The sequence below is a fragment of the Rhipicephalus microplus genome, chromosome 8 (assembly GCF_043290135.1).
Source record: "Rhipicephalus microplus isolate Deutch F79 chromosome 8, USDA_Rmic, whole genome shotgun sequence".
NCBI classification, from domain to species: domain Eukaryota; kingdom Metazoa; phylum Arthropoda; class Arachnida; order Ixodida; family Ixodidae; genus Rhipicephalus; species Rhipicephalus microplus.
This window is the reverse complement of record NC_134707.1, coordinates 78,999,952-79,018,661: the sequence shown is the minus strand read 5'-3', so window position 1 is coordinate 79,018,661 and position 18,710 is coordinate 78,999,952. Positions and strand designations below refer to the sequence as shown.

Here is an 18,710-nt window from a genome sequence, read left to right as displayed (position 1 = left end):
GTCCATGTTTATTATATGGCTGTTGCCGATGCCATCGTCTTCAATGGCTTTCTTAACAAAAGTCTGGAATCTTTCAAGCTTGTCCTTGAAATCTCCTGGCAGATTCTGGCACATGCTTGTGCGGGCCCTCATCGCCAGCGCTTTGCGGCGCATAAATCTGGAGCACCAGGACGGCCCGCCAACAAAATCAACGGCGCCCACCTCCTTAGCTAGCGCCTGCGCTTTGAGACGCAGCTGCACCGTTGACATTGCCCTACCTTGGGCACGCTGCTCCAGTATCCATGAGTGCAGACGTCGCTCAAGGTCTGGCCATCGTGCTTTCTTGCCGCGGTCAGCTTTCTTGTCACTCTTCATGGCCTGAAGCTTAGCAGTCGACTGTCGTCATGTGCGGACCATCTTCTCCGTGACGTCGAAATGACGGCCCGCTGCCCGGTTTCCGTAGTCCTCTGCATACTTCACAGCAGCAAGCTTAAACTTCGCCGTGTAACTTTTCCGTTTACCCGGCATACTGCAGGTGAAGGTAACAAAGGCGCGGACCAACCGAACGAATGAAGTTGCAAATGGCGACTAGTCCAACTCGCTGAACGACAGCGTAGCGGTGGTAGCGGCAGTAGCGGCCGAATCCGAACCAAACCGCCGAACCCGTCGCGCACCTATCGCCATCTTACGCCGATTTCACTCACTGAGTACAGCTCTCTATGGTACAGCCTCCGAAACTCGCGCAGCTTCAGTGAGCTGAGAACTCGCACGACGACATACTTTTTTAAATTTTTCCGTTTTATGTACTTTGGTTTTGTTTTAAAACTGTAGTACCGGCACGTTGAGTGTTCGTAATTATAATTATGATGCATAATTCGCATTGGACTGCTCTAGTGGTTTAAAAAAAAAGACTAATGAGCATCAACACGAGTTTCTCCAAAAAAAATACCAAAAAAAAAAGTGCGTATAAGACGCACCGTTGTATAAGACGCACCTCCGAAAATTTTGGAAAAAAAAACGCGTCTTATACACCGGAAAATACAGTATATACATTCAAAATCGAGTTGGATGCCACGGCTTGGGTGGCGCTGTTTACGTCAAGCGGGCATCAAAATGGCGTCTACGGCGCTTCACCGCCTTTTACGATGCACAGAAATCACATTTAAAAAGAAAGTAAGATTAACGGTAAGTTAACACCCTAAAGATAACGCAGCTATGTAGTTTTGCACAAAAAAATAATCAGAGGGGTGAAAATATGGAGGTAATCTTTAAATTATAAATTATGAAAAGCAAGTTTGGATTTCAGTGCCACTTCCTTTACCGTCACTTCCGTCCACCATAACGTCTTCATTGCACTCGCTGTGTCGCTGTTGCTCCGCGCGTCTCGTGTGTTGTGTTGTGCGTCGTAACATAGAGCCGGTAGCGCCGTAGAACCTCGCGAACCATGGCGCCGCTTGGAAAGCAAAGTCGGCGAAGCTATGACGCCAAGTTCAAGCTGCGCACTGTTGAATTTGCCGAAAACCACGGGAACAGAAAAGCAGGGAGGCAATTCGACGTCAGTGAAAAAATAATCCGTGACTGGCGCAAGGCCCACAGCGCCCTCCGGACGATGAAGTCGACAAAGAAGGCCAACCGCGGCAAGAAGGCGCGCTGGCCGGACCTCGAGCGTAGCCTGCGCACGTGGGTACTGCAACAACGAGCCGAAGGAAGAGGGCTGTCAATAGTGCAGCTGCGCCTGAAGGTGAAGGCTCTGGAAGCGGAGAGCAATGTTACGGGATTCAATGATGGTCCGTCGTGGTGTTTCCGCTTTATGCGACGGAATCAGCTGGTTATGAGAGCCCGGACGACAGTGTGCCAGAAGCTGCCCGACGACTTTCAGGCGCAACTGGACAACTTCAGCTCATTCGCGAGGGAGGAAGTTGCGAAGAAGAATGTCAGCGCGAGCCACATCGTTAACATGGATGAAGTGCCGCTGACATTCGACATCCCGCTTAAGAGAAGCATCGCCGAAAAAGGCCAGAAAACTGTCACGGTGAGGACAACAGGCCACGAGAAGTTCCACTTCACCGTTGTGCTCGCCTGCTGCGCGGACGGCACAAAGCTGCCTCCCATGCTAACATTTAAGCGGAAAACCTTGCCGAAGGATAATTTCCCTCCTACAGTGGTGATTCAGGTGAACACAAAAGGTTGGATGGACGAGGGAATGATGAGTGTGTGGCTTGACCGCTGTTTTTCCAGTCGACCAGACGGATTCTTCCACGTGAAGCCAGGAATGCTGGTAATGTACAGTATGCGGGCACATATCACCGATATTGTCCAGAAAAAGATCAGTTCAAAGAACTGTATGCCAGTGATTATTCCCGGCGGCATGACAAAGATGCTTCAGCCGCTTGACATTTCTGTCAACCGCAGCTTCAAGGCAGTTCTGCGACGTTCGTGGGAAACGTGGATGTCGAAGGGAGAACACAGCTTCACAAAAACGGGGGGCGTATGAGACGCGCAGAGTTCGGCGAAGTGGCGAAATGGGTGAGTGACGCTTGGGAGTCAATTTCTGCGAAGACCATTGTGGCGGGCTTTCGCAAGGCCGGTTTGATCCCCTGCGCGGCCGATGGCAACGAAGAGTCCGATTCGAGCGAGTCGGAGGACGACAGTGATGTGCCAGCAGTACTGCAACCAGAAGTAGCTGCATTGTTCGTGAGCGACTCGGAGGAAGACGACTTCGATGGCTTTGAATAAACGTCACCAAGCTATCGTCAGAATAAAGGGTTCTTCTGAAAGTATTGTTTTTATGTGTGTTTAAAAGCGCTCGCACGCGTGACTGCCAATAGCTAGAAACGTGCAAAAGCGTTGGCCGTCGCAAGCATGCATTTTTGCAATGCATTGTCACGACGAGATACTTAAATGTCGGTGGTCCGATGAGCAAGTGCGTCTTCTACACCGGTGCGACTTATGCACCGGTGCGACTTATATACGTTTTTTTTTTCAGAAAAACTGCTATTTTGAGGGGAGTGCGACTTATACAAGGGTGCGACTTATAAACCGGAAAATACGGTAATTCAGGAGAGGATGAAAAAGGCACAAGTCGTCGAAGAGCGAGAGCGCCTTATGTTTCAAAGAGAAACCGTCAGGCGCAAAAAGAAGCGGAAAGCCAAGAAAGGGAGCTCGAGCGCTAGCGGCTTCAGCTTAAGATTGCAGAGGCAAAAGGCGCTAGTGATCTGGGAACAGAAAATGCAGAGATTCAGGCAGGCGCACGAGTGAGCATGAGGGACCTCTTGCAGCCTTACAAAATGAGCGAGGACATAGCGTTGTTCCTTGTAAATTTCAATAGAACTTGTGTGAGGATGGGGTTTCATCGTGCCACCTGGCCTCAAAAGCTACTAATGGTATTGCCCTGGGAAGCAGGGGACACGCTTGCGCGTTTGCCAGCAACAGACGCGGATGACTATAACAAAGTGAAGGCTACCCTCCTAAAGAAATTCCGGCTTTCAGCAGAAGCGTTTCGCCGCCGGTTTAGGGACGCACAAAAGAAAACGGGCGAGACATTTCAGGAATTTGCATTCAACATAAAGGCCGATTTGGTGGAGTGGCTGAAGGGAGAAGGTGTCTACGAGGATCGGAATAAGCTGGTGGACTTGATCTGCCTTGAGCAATTTTACGGGTGCTTGGATGAGGAAATGCGCCTGTGGATTCAAGATAGACCTGGGGAGAGGAACATGGAACGCGCGGCTGAGCTAGCTGATGAGTACACCGTCCATCGCCAGTCAGAAAAAGCACGCGTTCGTCCATTCAGCAAACAGCCGCTCAAAGATTGCTCTGTGCGTAAGGGCGCCAGGTCTGCAATAAATGCGCCCGAGACCGAAGCAGAGGAAAACTCGGGGAAGGAAAAAAGTTTTGAGGTGAAAAAGCCACTTTTGTGTTTCCGGTGCCAAAAGCCAGGACACACAGCGGCTGGCTGTCGGAAACCGAAGGTAGTGTTTTCTTTTACGGGCAGTGGCGACAAAAATATGCAGCTTTTGAGACCGTACCTTCGAGACTTAGTCGTAAACGGAAAAGAATGTAAGGTCCTTTGTGACTCCGCAGCTACAATGGACATTGTCCATCCTGAATACGTTGAAGCTAAACACTTCACGAGTGAGTGCGCGTGGATAAAGCAGGTAGTAGAAAAGAACAGCGTTTGCCTGCCTATCGCAAAGGTAATAATTGAGGGTCCATTTTGGGTACTGGAGACTGAGGCAGCAGTATCTCCGAACCTACCGAAGCAGTACCCGTACCTTTTTTCGAACAAGTCTGATATTCTTTTGAAGCAGAGAGGTCTCAGCTTCGGGGAATTCGTAGCACAGGCTATTACCCGTTCCAAGGCACGCGAGCTTGCGCTGTGAGGACTAATGAAGTCGAACAGCCAGTACCAGCCGATCACTGTGAGCAAGCATCAACTAGTACGCGTGAGGAAGGAACAAGGAGGTTATACTAAACTTTCTGGAGTGGCGGAGGTGCTCCGCGGCTGACGCCACGCGCTGCCATATTGCTCAGGGCAGAAAGCGGTCGAACGCATTGTAACGCGTGCATGTGCGTGCGGCCTCTCCGTTGTTTTTCTTGAGTGCGGTGCCTCTAATCGAATGAGGCCGCTGTGGCAGACGACTGTGACTTCTTCTGAAGACGATGGTGGGCTCTTGCGCAGCATTTGGCTGCGCAAATCGCGTGAAGCAAACACCGGGGATAACTTTTCACGTGTAAGTAGCGTGCTTTGCTAGCTCGCTTTCCCTCGCATATTTTTGCGATTACAAATGCATTCGCGCGTACAAGCATTTCCCATTTACGTCCGGGTGCCATGGAGACACTGTGAAACATTTTTGTGCTTTGCAGGTTTCCCAAAGACTGCGAATTGCGCAGTGCATTTACCACTCCCGAATTTACCACTCCCATTGTACCACTCCCGAAGGAGTGGTACAAGCAGAAAGTGCATGAATCGGCGAAAGAGGTACAGCAGCGGAAAAAGAAGGTCAAGACGTTGCACCAGAAGAAACGGAGACTTTCAAAACGCATTGATGCTTCTCAGGATTTGATTGAGCAGCTAAAGGAGCAGAACCTTTTGTCGGAAAACGGGTTGGAGGTTTTCCAAGCGTCATTTTCTCCGGATATCCAGCAGCTTCTCAAGAGAACTCATGAAAAGACGAACAAATACCCCCCAGAATTAAGAGCATTTGCACTGACGCTTCAATATTATTCGCCAAGGGCTTATGATTATGTGCGAGCTAAGTTTAACAATGCTTTGCCAAACCAGCGAACTCTTCGCGAATGGTACAAGGCAGTGAATGGTGATCCTGGCTTCACCTCAGAATCATTCGAGTTTATCAAGAACATAGTGCAAGGAAGAGATGAGCCACTGGTCGCTGCCATAATGGTTGACGACATGTCTATTAAAAAACATGTCCAACTTGTGGGCAACAAAGTTTTCGGATATGTCGACTTGGGCATGGAAATGCCAGATGACAGCCTCCCAGAAGCAACGAATGCCTGTGTTTTCATGCTGGTGGCACTCAATATGAGGCTGAAGGTGCCCCTTGGGTATTTTTTCATTGATTCTCTCTCTGGTTCTGAAAGAGCGCAGCTAACGAAAGAGTGTATCTCGCGCGTGACTTCAGCAGGTGTCATAGCAGCATCACTGACTTTTGATGGAGCGGCCTCGAACTTTTCAATGGCCAGTTTTCTTGGTGCTGATCTCCGCTGTCGTTCTCCGGGATTTAACACCTCATTCCAGTGCTTAGAAGATTGCCCAAGCAAAGTATTTGTGATTCTAGATGCCTGCCACATGATCAAGCTTGTGCGTAACTGCTTGGGATCAGTAAACCACCTCACTGATATTCAAGGGCGCAAAGTGAAGTGGTCATACATTGAAGCTCTTGAGGCCTTGCAACAAAAAGAGGGCTTGCACCTTGGAAACAAGCTGACGAAAGTTCATCTGGAGTGGGCAAAGCAAAAAATGAAGGTTCGACTGGCTGTGCAGACCCTTAGCTCATCTGTTGCTGATGCACTGGACTTCTACGAGTATAAACTGAAGCTTCCCCAGTTTCAAGGTGCCCACGCAACAGTGGAGTTCATTCGAATCTTTGATCGCCTCTTCGATATTCTGAACTCGAGGAACCCTCTGGCGCGATCATTCAAAGCCCCACTGCGGCAGCAGAATGCAGCTTCTTGGAAATCGTTCTTCCACGAAGCCGAGGAGTATATTAGGGGGCTGAAGGATGCAAGTGGGCGACCAGTGATAGATGGACTGAAAAAAACTGGGTTTGTTGGCCTCATCATTTGCATTCGAAGTGTCACTGCCCTTTTCGATGCCCTTGTGGCCACGAAAATTTTGAAGTATCTGTTGACGCACAAGATGTCGCAAGACCATTTGGAAACGTTTTTTGGTTGTGTGAGGGGAAAGGGGGGATACAACAACAACCCCACAGCCTGCCAGTTCAGAGCCGCCTATAAGCGCCTCCTCTTCCACACAGAGGTGACATCATCTGACGCTGGGAACTGCTGCCGAAATGTGGTGTCTATCCTGAACATGTCCAGTGCTGTCAGCCTTGCCGAGTCACCAACAGCAGTTACGTCACACAGGAGGTCGTCGCTTCTGGAGCCTGTGGATGATGAACATGACTACACTCATCGTGTGGATCTCCCCCAGAGCCTTTCAGCGGTTACGAGTGCTGTTGTGCCGTATATAGCGGGATTTGTGGCTCGCAAGGTGCGGTCTGTCACGAATTGTGAGGAGTGCTGTGCTGCGCTGGAATCAAGCGAAGAACCAGACCTTGTCAGAGCAAAAAACAGAGGTGGACTTGTCGCACCATCCAAGGACGTCTTAGAGATCTGCAGTATTGCAGAAAAGGGACTGCGAGTGCTACAGCATGAATGCAAGAATTTGAAATCCCTTAATACTAGCTCAGATAGCCTTTTGGTACATGTGATGACTGCAGTGTTTGAAAAAGCATTGTTCGCGCAGCTGGAGCCTCACCTGCTGGACTGTGACCCCCTTGATAACCATATATATAGCTTATCAAAGAAAATTGCCAGCGTGTACATCAGAACAAGACTTCATCACATTTCTAGGAGAATGAACCAGGAGAACTGTAACAAAAACGTGCGCACACTCCTAACAAGAGAGATTATTTTCAAAAATCTCTAAGTGCGAGAACTTGATTGATGTGTTTTTCTATTTAATTTAGCTCACTGTTAGTGTTTGATGCATTTGTTCTTTTAGTCAGAATTTTAATTTTTTGCTGGAAGATTTAACGTTTGGTTTAGTCAAATGCATCTGGTGCTGAATGTGACTAACTGTAGGGTTTAACGGGCCGACGCATTGCAGGCAATGAGCCTTGCCGTAGTGGAGGGCTCCGATTAATTTTCACCATCTGGGGATCATTAACCTGCGCCGAAATCTCGTTTTCGCTTTTCGCCTCCATTAGAAAAGTGGCCGCCGCGGCCGGTAACCGGGGTGCTGAATGTGGACAAGTGAATAAATATGGTTGTACCGTGAACCTTCAGTTTCCTTTATTGCGTTATTGGTTTCATATTTTTGTTTTCGTCTCCAGCTAGCATTCTACAACTTCTCCCGCTCTTAAATTTTATTTTCGTTGCATCTTCTTGAGCGGTACTTCTGCCGTGAGACAACAGTGTAAACATATAATACAAACTGATATCCTATCGCATCATCTTTAACTCTCAGTGTAAGTGTCAAGAAAAAAATAAATAGAATGTATATTAGTCGTTTCAAAGTTCCCTCGCGTCCTAAAAAAAATAAAGCGGCCCTTTCATTGCTATTACAGAAGGCACGGCTGCAAGCGTACGGGGCACAACAGCGGCACAAGGCAGTCGCCGCCTCCTTCTGCCCTGAGCAATATGGCCGCCGACGGGTTTCCGCGGCTTCACTCCGATACATGGGCGGGTATGCGGGACCGCCACTCCAGAAGTTCTAAGTCTAACCTCCTTGGGAAGTTCTAAGTATAACCTCCTTGCTATCGTCCACTGTCACAGGTGCTCCAGACATGCTTCCTTCCTTGGGAAGGAAGCATGTCTGGAGCACCTGTGACAGTGGACGATAGCAGTGCTACAGAGGCTGCTATTCAATCATCAACGCAAGTGCCCGCATGCTACACAATGGAACAGGCATTTTCCCATGTTGTGCTACCACATTCTGAAAGTTTACTTGACCTCCTCTATGTCGACAAGGAAACTTTAGTGCACGAACAATATCTAGACCCGTCGATGCAAAATCTAAAGAAACTTGTCCAGGAAGGAGTATCTCGTAGGCGAATAGGTTTCCAACGCCGTTCAGGTCTTTTGTATCGTCAATACAAAGATAAGAAAGGGGTACATTACGGCCAGCTGGTTGTTCCCGAGAAGTATCGGAAACGGATTATTCGCCTGTCACATGGCGAGGGATGGGCTTGCCACTTAGGAGTGAAGAAAACCAAGGCGAGGTTGTTAAGGGAGTTCTGTTGGCCTCGTTGCTTTAAAGATGTCGAGAAGTATGTACAAACATGCGATGGATGCCAAAGAGTAGGAAAACCACATGAAATCCGGAAAGCACCCATGAAGTTGGTGCCGCTGATCACAGAGCCTTTCAGGCGCCTTGTTGTAGATGTATTAGGGCCACTCCCCGTGACCAAATCAGGCTATAAGTACCTTTTAACCATGATTTGTCCAGCCACAAAGTTTCCCGAGGCTATTCCACTGAGTGAAGTCAATTCAGTAAATATGATGGATGCGCAGCTATCTGTTTTCTCAAGAATAGGTTTTTCAGCAGAGCTCCAAAGCGATCAGGGTAGCGTATTTACCAGCGCTCTGACGACGGCGTTTCTGGAGCGGTGCGGAATTCGCATTGTTCAAAGTTCAGTGCAGCACCCGCAGAGTAATAGTGTGGAGGCGTGGCACTCTGTGCTAAATGGAGTACTCCGCGCGATGTGTTACGAACAGAAGAAAGATTGGGAGGCTTGTTTACCTGCCACTTTATTTGCCTTGAGATCCGTGCCACATGAGTCTACTGAGTTCAGTCCTGCAGAACTAGTTTATGGCAGGTCTCTAAGGTCACCCCTCCGCATGCTGCGCGAAGCATGGGAAGGCCGCGGAGAAGATCATATCGTAGTTGACTACGTATTGAAGTTCCTAAACCGTCTTCAGTCATGTAAGGAGTTGGTGGAAGCCAACATGAAAAGCGCCCAAGCTAGGGCCAAACTGTACTATAACAAAAATGCCCGCAAGAGAACTTTCGCTGTGAAAGACAAGGTGTTATTGTTAAACACTTCCCGAAAGAATAAATTGCAAGTACAGTGGGAAGGTCCCGCAGAAGTGGTAGAAAAGCTATCAGACACGAACTATGTCGTTAAAATGCCAGAGTGGCGTAAAGAGGTTAAGATCTACCACTCCAACTTAATGAAGCCTTATAAGGAACGCGAAGCGGTGGTTCAAATGGCGCTGAATGTACCCGAGGAGGTAGAAACCAATTTTCAGTATCCAGAACAGAAACATGAAAATTCGTTCGAAAAGCTCTTAGCAGATATTGAGGAGAATGCGCACCTAAGCAACCAAGAAAGGAGGGAGCTCAGTGAATTAGTGCGCGAGTTTGAAGGTTCTTTTAGTGACACGCCAGGGAAGACCACTCTAATAGAACACGACATAGAACTGATTTCTAATGACCCCATTCGGTCTAAACAGTATCGTTGGTCTCTTAGACAGCAAGAAATCTTGGAAAGTGAAATCAAACGCATGTTGGAGCTTGATTTGATTGTCGAAGCGGATAGTGAGTATACCTCACCTATATTTCTCGTAGAAGCTTCAGGCAAAAAGCCTAGACCATGCATTGATTATTGTCAGTTAAATGCAGTAACTCGGGACCAACCCTACCCCATCCCTAACCTAGAGGAGAGAATAGAAATCATAAGCCATGCAAGGTATATAGCGACACTCGACCTGACTAGAGGCTACTGGCAGGTTCCGCTAACTGAACGGGCAAGCCGCTATGCCGCGTTTATTTTTCCTCTTGGAACTTTCCGTCCCTTAGTCTTTAGCTTTGGGCTGAAGAATGCACCATTTCGTTTCTCTCGGCTAATGAATCACGTTCTCAAAGACATGCAGGAATACGCATTGCCATACTTGGATGACATTGCAATTTTTTCTGGTAGCTGGGAGGACCACCTCTCGCATCTGCGATAAGTGTTAACACGCGTGAAGATTTCGGGGCTGACCATAAAGGCAGAGAAATGTCAGTTGGGAAGAGGAGAAGTCAGCTACCTCGGCCACAAGGTTGGTCGAGGTTACCGGCGTCCGCTAGAGGTTAAAATCGCAGCAATAGCTGGTTACCCCAGACCTACCAGTAAAACACATTCGATCCTTTCTTGGATTGGTTGGGTACTACCAGCATTACATTGCCAACTTTTCAGAGATTGCTAGTCCACTCACAGATAGCTTGCAAAAGAACGAACCTATGAAAGTGCAGTGGAGTGAAGAGAAGGAACGCTCATTTGCTGCTCTGAAATCTGCTCTGTCCAGTTCGCCTGTGTTGAGGGTGCCTGATTTTGACCGCTCGTTTGTACTGCAGTGCGATGCTAGTGATCGAGGAATGGGAGCTGTGCTCAGTCAAAACGACGCTGAAGGGAACGAACACCCCGTGGTGTTTGTCAGTAGAAAACTCACGATTCGTGAGTGCGTCGGAAAATGAGTGTGCGTGCCTCATATGGGCAATACAGAAACTGCGATGCTATCTGGCTGGATCCCATTTCGTGGTCCAGACAGATCATTGTCCTTTAACATGGCTGCATAGTATGTCGTCGAAAAATGGAAGGCTTTTGCGTTGGAGTTTAGCGATGCAGGAGCATAGCTTTGAGCTCAAGTACCGCAAAGGCAGAGACAACGGTAACGCCGATGGCCTGAGCCGAGGTTTTCCGTAGCTGAATAGCTAAAGGAAACGCGGAACTGTACAATTCTTTTTAGTCCTTTGTCAGACGCAAGTGCTACTATTTAGCCTTGTGCGTGTGTACGCGCGTTTTTATTTCTTTGTTTGAGTTCACTTGGTCACCACCATAGTGTAGTCTTCTGTTGTGCAATAAATTACGAGCCTTGCAGCAAGTTACACCTGGTGATTCTCGGGAGAGCCGAGTGTTCTCAGTGTGGGTGTCCGGTTTGAGAGCGTCTTCCCCGCTAAAGGAAGGCAGAAGATTGCTATGCCTACCGGTCCAACAGCATGGCATGGTGGACACGACGAACCAGCTATTGCGGACTGTGGCCCTTCGGTAGGGCTTCCTGCTTCCTTCGGCCAGTGGACGACCAGGCAGCGGTGACGGGGCCTTTGCAGCTGTGGACAGTCCCATGCTGTGACCAAGCGTGTGATGTGCTGGGCCTCTTTACGACGTCGAGGTGTGCCTAGCGTAAGACCTGCTACGTGGCGAGTGTCTCTGTGTTGTGGTGGACAGTGTTGCGCCTACGGAGACGGACTACAGCCACTTCAGGGAGCAGCGCCACTGCAGCCCTTACGTGACCTCTTCGGACGGCGGACGAGCTGTCGTAACCGGCAATACAAGGAACCGGCATGCAAGGGACGCTCATCAGCGTACCTGCCATACGCTGTCCGCGTTCCACAGGAACACAGGAAATCTCTTGGCGCGCTGTGAGGAACGCGCATCGGCAGGCCTGCTGTACACAGTCGGCGTCTAGCGCGTGCACGGACGGCTATAAAAGGAGCGTGTCGGGAGTGCGCTGGACTCTCTCTCTGGACTTCGCTGGCCCGCTCGTCTCGAGTGCGCTCTGAGCCCTTGTGATGGAAGGGCACGTCTGTCCGCTCTCGTTGCAATGTACTTCTCTTGCAAATATGTAAATTAAATGCATCTTGTACTTGTTCGTGAGACGCGTCGCAAGAGTCGTCCTTCGCCGGATCCTGGGTGGCAGCCTCAACTCCTCCCCAGGCATATCAATGTGAAGTGTTGAGAACTTTGTGACAACACCATCGCGAAATTTACAAGGATGTGAATTTGATTAGCAAGGGTTTTTGTGTTGCCGAAATGGCACGAGTTGCATACGACCTCCTCATGAGGTTAAGTTTTCCATTTGGATCAAGTGAAATGAGACAGAGATGTGGGTCCTGTCGAGGATTCCCTGTTGAGACCACTACCAAACATCTGTCATGCCCAGCTCATCTTGTTCCCATGTAGAAAACCTCAGATGAAATCGCAAGGGTTTTTGCTGAGACTGGGATGCACATTTTTTCTTTTTCCAAGCCAGAACTACAAGTTGACATCTACGAGCAAGCACAGACAGACTGTACGACAGACTGACTGATGTAACTTAAGTCAGCAAAGACCCTGCATCTCCGAGCTTTAGCTATGTCAAGAGGCCTCCATGTGTGGACTCACGATGCTTAGGTTGGAATACTACGTGGTGGACGTATAAGAGCTCCTACATGGTATTCGTGATGACAATCTTCTAGTCATATTGTCAGTGTTGATAGAGATAATCTTGGGGGTTTGTTGCTGATCCTTGTCTGTCCTCGCTGTGACATCTCTGCTATAGGTGCAATTTGGTCTCATACATTATAGGTTGAATGTAGTGACATTATCGCAAAAACTTTAGTGTCCTCACAGTTCATCAAAAGTCTTTAGGTACAATGTTAGTGCCAAAAATGAGCACCATGCGTAGTTTGAAGTAGACCAAGACAAAGAAGCGCACGGTATGAAAAAGACTGTGATAGCAGCAGCACAGGTGCTTCAAACGTTGGATTATTCTTATTTTCTATTCCACCTACTTCTACAATCTTTTCAGAAGCACATCTTTTGAGAAGCACCTTCACTGAGGCATCTGAAAGAACATGGCTCTAAAGCGAAGGATGCAGCGAGGCAGAACTATGCCTCGAGAGAATGCCTACAGAGAGTACGCACAGGTCCCCGAAATCCTTAAAAATCTTAAGAAATTGAATATTTCGCTTTCAAAGCCTTGAAAATACTGGACTTACATTGCAGTCCTTGAAAACCCTTCAATATTGGAGATTTCCACAGGGTCCCATTGTGAGACTCGCAATTCATGGCAGTCGAGCGTGGTCCGGGGCTGGCTTCATTCTTCACAGTGTATTGTCAACCCATGATTGCGTATTGAAGCACGTCCAAGCCACTTGTACTAGTTTGGCGGGATCGAGGAATGTGCGCAGCCACAGCACTATGTTTTTTAACTGCCTTGCAATGGCTTCACTTGGCCAAAAGCCATTAATTGATGGCCACAATGAGGCTACAGTATCTTAAGAGCTATTCACAAGGGTGACAAATCCTCCAGGGACAATGTCGGCCCGTGGGAATCCCCCATAAATGTCCACCATTCACTTATCCAAGGGGGACGTATGGGGAGACCAGTGTTACCAGACTTTTCTGGTGGCCAAACGTCTATACTAGACACTACAGTACAACTTTGCGCCAAGTAAACGGCTACTCTCCACTGGCTTGCTTCCCTGCCGCCGCCATTGCAAGTGTTCCTGGTATTCAATAGCACTTTTTTTTTTTCTGTGTGTATGCTTCGTCACAATGTGTGCACGGCATGCTTCCACAGCCTCCAGAAAACAATTCGACGTCTACATTTATAAAGATACTTCGACATACAAGACTGAGAACTCTCCGACATTTGATGTTGGGGTACGATCAAAGCATTGACACTGTGTGGACACGTCATGCACGTGTGTACATCTTTAGAGGTAATTTCTACTGTCGGTGTTATTTTTTATGCACAGTATTAGTGCTTCGAGAAACCATGCGGATGTGCTTCGTGCCTAGCTGTGCTAGCAGGTACAGGAAAAAAAAAAGCTGAGAAATGCTACTTATCTCCGCCATCTGACCCCCCTCTTACTGTGTAGGTGGAAAGATCCATTCCACGCACAGGGAAAAAAACTTGGGAAAGACCTGTGCAGAGTGAGGTGATCACTTTCAAGAAAGCGACATCCTGAAAGGCACAGAAGTGTGTCACAAATTGGGAAGTAGTCACTACACGCTAGCCTGTAATATGCATACCTGTGGCACAATCGCCCTCTCCTTTTCTCAAGTTGTTCTTTCCTGCTAGTGCATTTGTCACTTTCATCGTGACGTTCCTTGCAGTTTATGAAGCGTTTCTTTAAAATAATGAATCAAATCAAAAAGAGGTCTCATTGCAATCTGACTTCGGGACATCCTTTTCTATATTATCACTAGGTAACCTTCGGATTAATTACAATAATACTGATCTATTGATTGGTTGAAATCAATATACAATGACTAATGTAAAGCTCTTTGCATCAAGAGAAACCACAGATTCTTTGAGTGTGACACTGATGTCTGTTATAACACTTACGGACTTGTTGCTTGGTCAAGGTGTGAACATCCTCACTGCAAGCCTCAACCAGGACCCACTAGAAGTAAAGCAAGAGCTTGTGTTATTTATCGCAATGGTCATTATGAATGCCTCTTACTTCATGCAGCATTATGTTTGGGACTTGAGAGGTCCTCTAGAAACAATGAACATCACCCCACAGAGGCCTAGTAGGTGACCGATAAATGGGCGATTGCAGGGAACTGTGGGATACGACGGCTTCTAGTTCAACGCACCGCATGAGTCCGTAGCAACACGCGCTTTTTTGTACTGCTCTGTTGAAAAAAGCACCTTGCCGTGCAATGTCGGTGTTTTTTACTTTTTTTCCAACCGTGACTGTGACAATGACAAGCTATGAAAACCATGAACGGTCCGGAAACTTAGTCGCACTAAAATGATCGGCAATGCTTTTATGCTGATCAGGGGTGCTGTCAGTTTGGCTAGCAGATCAGTCGACACACAAAACAGTTTTCCTTATATGATACGGTACAGAAGATAAAAAGTCACCATTTTAAAGATCTCAGTGGATGGGGATGACTGTAGCAGTGTGCTAAGAATTCATTTCACGATCGCTGCTTCGGCTGACATCGTCAGCCGATCGGCATGAAGCGGAACACTTATTGCGTGCATTGAGATGTTTTTTTTTTCTAGCCTCCAGTGCACTATAAGATGCACTTCTTAGTCGAAGTCAGATGCTTATTTGAACGCTGATCTTGGTCAAGCTGCACGACACGGCGGCACATAAACAACACAGTCAGGCATAGACGGCGCCGAATAATCGAAATCCTGCGCTTGTTTAACGCACTTCTTCCTTTAGGTGCCGTCCTGGCGTACAGTTTGACCAAGATAAACACAAATGAACTCGTCCAGCGCTTCGTGTAAACTTACTCTTGAGTGAAGCATTCGCGTTTTTTTTGTCATATAAATATATATATAGGTGCAATGGCCGGCGCTAATCTCGTATGGCAGGTAGATTTCGCCCCCTCGTTCCCAAAATATCTTTTCTAGGCGCGCCTGCGCGGCAATTTATTTCTCAATATATTATTCACAGCAAATTCATGTTTAAGCTTTTTTTAGTGTGGAATACCCACGTACTTGTGATAAAATGATTTTCGCGCATTCTGGCTTCAAAGTTCCGTACTCAAAGGCTACCTGTCGCTGTGGCTCTCTTCACAGTCGTGGCCCACCTCAATTCTGTCTTCATCACATGGCAATTGATACCTGCATTTGCCTTGCATTCTCAAGTTGGAGAAGCCAACGGCTGAACTACCGACCATGCTTTATCAGGACAAAGATAAACGGGCGACCAAACGCGGGAATCCCGAATAATCCGAGGCTTGCGGCTAAGCGGTTTGCTGTCGTCTATTCTTCTGAAACCGGAAGCCGGTAGGAGACGGTGCATCCCACAATCCCTAGCTCTTTTACTGGTCACCTATTCAGCCACGTGTTCCACCTTCACACACTGTACACTTCAATCGAACTAGCCATCAAAGAAAACCGTGAAGCTGGTCAAGCGGGCACAGAACAGGTCATACGAAAAAGGAGCCGCTAGTGCGCGAGATTCCCTTCCTTAATCTGAAACCTTGTTGGTGTTGGAGAGGGAATACGCGAGCAGCGGCCTTGTTTACACCTCCAAAAAACGTCTTGAATATCTGAGGAGTGTGGAGTATTTCATCAGCCAATAATAGAAAAATGATTCCTTTGGTGACCTCTTTTAGAGAGCCTTGAATGCAGCTGACAGCTCGATGCAGAGTTACTTAACAGCATGCTCAAGTGAGCGGTCCACTAGCTTTGCCACACTGGATGCGTCTACCATCAACCGAGTAGGGGCGTTGTTGCGCGGATGAATAAGAAGCACAGCGTTTTGCGACCGCTTGCTTGGCGGCAGTAAAGGCAGCCTGTGCTTCTGACGACCAAGGAATGGCAGAGGACAGGCCGGCGGGTGAACGAAGGAGGGCGATGGCTGCTTTTTGACCACATCTTCAGTGCGCCTGACAACCAGAAACTGGTTTTTGCCTGCCAACTTAGTTCTTGGATCTCTCAAGGGCTACACGTTCAACAACCCCAAGAAAAGGACCACTGAGTGTGCTTTGGGTAAGGCACAGGAGGAGCTGAAGCGCAAGCACATCTTCAGTAATATGACTGTGAGAGTAAGTGGAGAGCTCCTTGAGCTGGTTCGAGATCGCACAACACAGGTGAGAGCGGGTTACTCCTTAAAACGAGCACTCGAGGGAGTGGGGGGACGAGCTGGTGACCTAGCGAAGGAAGAGAAAAAGACTATTAAGCTGAGCCATCTACAGAGTAAAGAAAAAAAATAAAAAATTATACGCTTCCAGCGTGGCCGTTGGAGCTGTCTTGCAACAGTGCATTAACTCCGAGTGGAGACCCCTGTCCGTTTACCCTCGAAAGTATGGCCTTTGGCGGTACTGAAGAGACTGACGAAGACTGGTTCACTCAATACGAACTGATGAGCGCTAAGAACAAAGTGGGCTGACGCTGACAAGTTGACTCACGTCATCTTTTACATCACTGATCTTGCCGCAACCCCAAGTTCGGACATTCGGAAGTTCAGTGCCCCGTAAGAGAAGCACGGCAACGCGCACTTGGCATCGACAGGCCAAGAAGGTACCGACCCCGTGTGGCAGCAGACGCGGAGATGACCGACCCACTTGAGTCAGTTTCCTCGCGGTCCGCTGGTACCGCCAGCGGCCCTTCCGGATTGGGGGTAAGGACTACAAGGAACTCGCCGACATCGGGTTACGCGTACAGTTGATACCCCCAGGAAGCTCTTGGCAGGAAACTCTTTGTCCAGCTCTTCGAAGAGATTTGGGTCGACGCCCTCGTCCATTCTCGGTAGTGGCAGCCGCGATGCCCCTGTGTCCTCCGGGGCTCACGCGTCTGAGGAAGTTGGGGAGGAAGGTTCCAGGAGAGCCCATTAGGAGGCCTATGCTTCCTCAGAAGTGAACTACTGAACATTTTCATTCCTACTTTTCTAAAAAAATGTGGTACTACAACGACAAAAATTACATTCAGACAAGGTACTTCTTCAAGACGTCGTTTGCAGACGTTTTCAGTTGACCTGCTGTCTGTGTGTCCTACACTGAACAACGCTTGCATACTCGCGCACAGAAGCCATGCGAGTCATTCGCAAGTTATATTGAAGAGATCGTCTTTGTAACCATGTCAACCTCGACATGCCCGAGTCTGACAGGATTCAGCACATCTTCAAGAGGTCAATGATGGCACATTTCAGATGCTCCTGGCCCGTAATCCTGACATCGTTGTGGAACTCACCACCTTGTGTCAAAGTTTTGACGAGTTGAAGCAGCGCGCCCTGACTCGACCTTTTTCCTTACATGCCGACTCTCTCTCTAGCCGTACTATTGTTTCTGATCACTTACCGTCCCTGCCATGGTGTTAGATATATAAGGTGACTGAACGCGCCGCTTCCCGAAAGGAGCGCCTGCATCGAGTTAACGACCGTAGCTCACGAGTTCTCCGAGAGAGGGCGGTGGCGCACTGCGGGCCATGTGCGGGCCGCGCTCGCTGCAAGTTCTCCTCTGGCGCGCGCGCGCGTTTCACTGTTGGTCGTGTTTTCGACTTGGCAGCTCATGTATGTCTTTCGACAATGGGAAGAAAGTGCTTTGTACCACGGTGTAATACCGGTTACAAGTCCTGCGAGCAAAAGTGTTCTCTATTTTCGGCCCCGAAAGACGAAGCTCGCCTGAAACTTTGGAGACATGCCGTTCTGCGGAAGGATCGGATCCTTGAAGCGTCGGACCACGTGTGCGAGCGACATTTCGAGCCCCGCTTTGTCTCAAAGACCTGGACGGCTGAGTACAACGGGAACGTCCTTGTGAGTACCCCACGCCGAGCATGCCTATCTGACGACGCAGTGCCGTCGATATTTCCCGATTGTCCAGCACACCTCTCCAAACTGGTAAAACATCGGAAGAGACCAGTGGTCAGGCAGCCTGCCTGCGTTCCTAGGCAAAAGCGCTTTCATCCGGCAGATAGTACCGAGAAAGCTGAAGAAGCAGATGATCCCAAGGTCAGTGACCTTGATCATGCAGGACCTTCATCCACTGAAAGCACCGATGCGGCTCCGTTCGAGGTTGGCGCCCCGGAAGTCATTCCGTCTGCCGAGGGGTCTCGTCAACAAGTTTTCAACAACTTGTTCGAGCAATCGGCCTCCGTAGTTCTTTCGTCCATATCATGGGGCTATCACAGGCGGGACACGGATGGAATCCGCAACGTTGCTTTTACTGAGATGAAGTGGAACACAAGTCCAAAGGTGCGCAAGCTTCCTGGTTACCTGAGGGGTTGTCCAAAACTCACCTTCTCACACATGAACCCATCTAGCACCGAGAAAA

The 18,710-nt window shown here is 48.6% G+C and overlaps 1 protein-coding gene across 2 annotated transcripts in view; it reads right to left on the bottom strand.

Moving 5' to 3' along the window:
* LOC119163854 (uncharacterized) overlaps positions 1–18,710 on the bottom strand; it is a 254,482-nt gene that overhangs the window by 98,391 nt on the left and 137,381 nt on the right. The window contains exon 12 of one of the 2 annotated variants that reach the window (XM_075872191.1): positions 9,938–14,377. The exons of the other annotated variant lie outside the window; for it this stretch is intronic. Coding sequence (XP_075728306.1) covers positions 14,364–14,377 — 14 coding nt within the window. The 3' untranslated portion in view covers positions 9,938–14,363. Of the gene's footprint in view, positions 1–9,937; positions 14,378–18,710 lie in introns of those variants that run through there. 2 annotated transcript variants of the gene reach the window in all.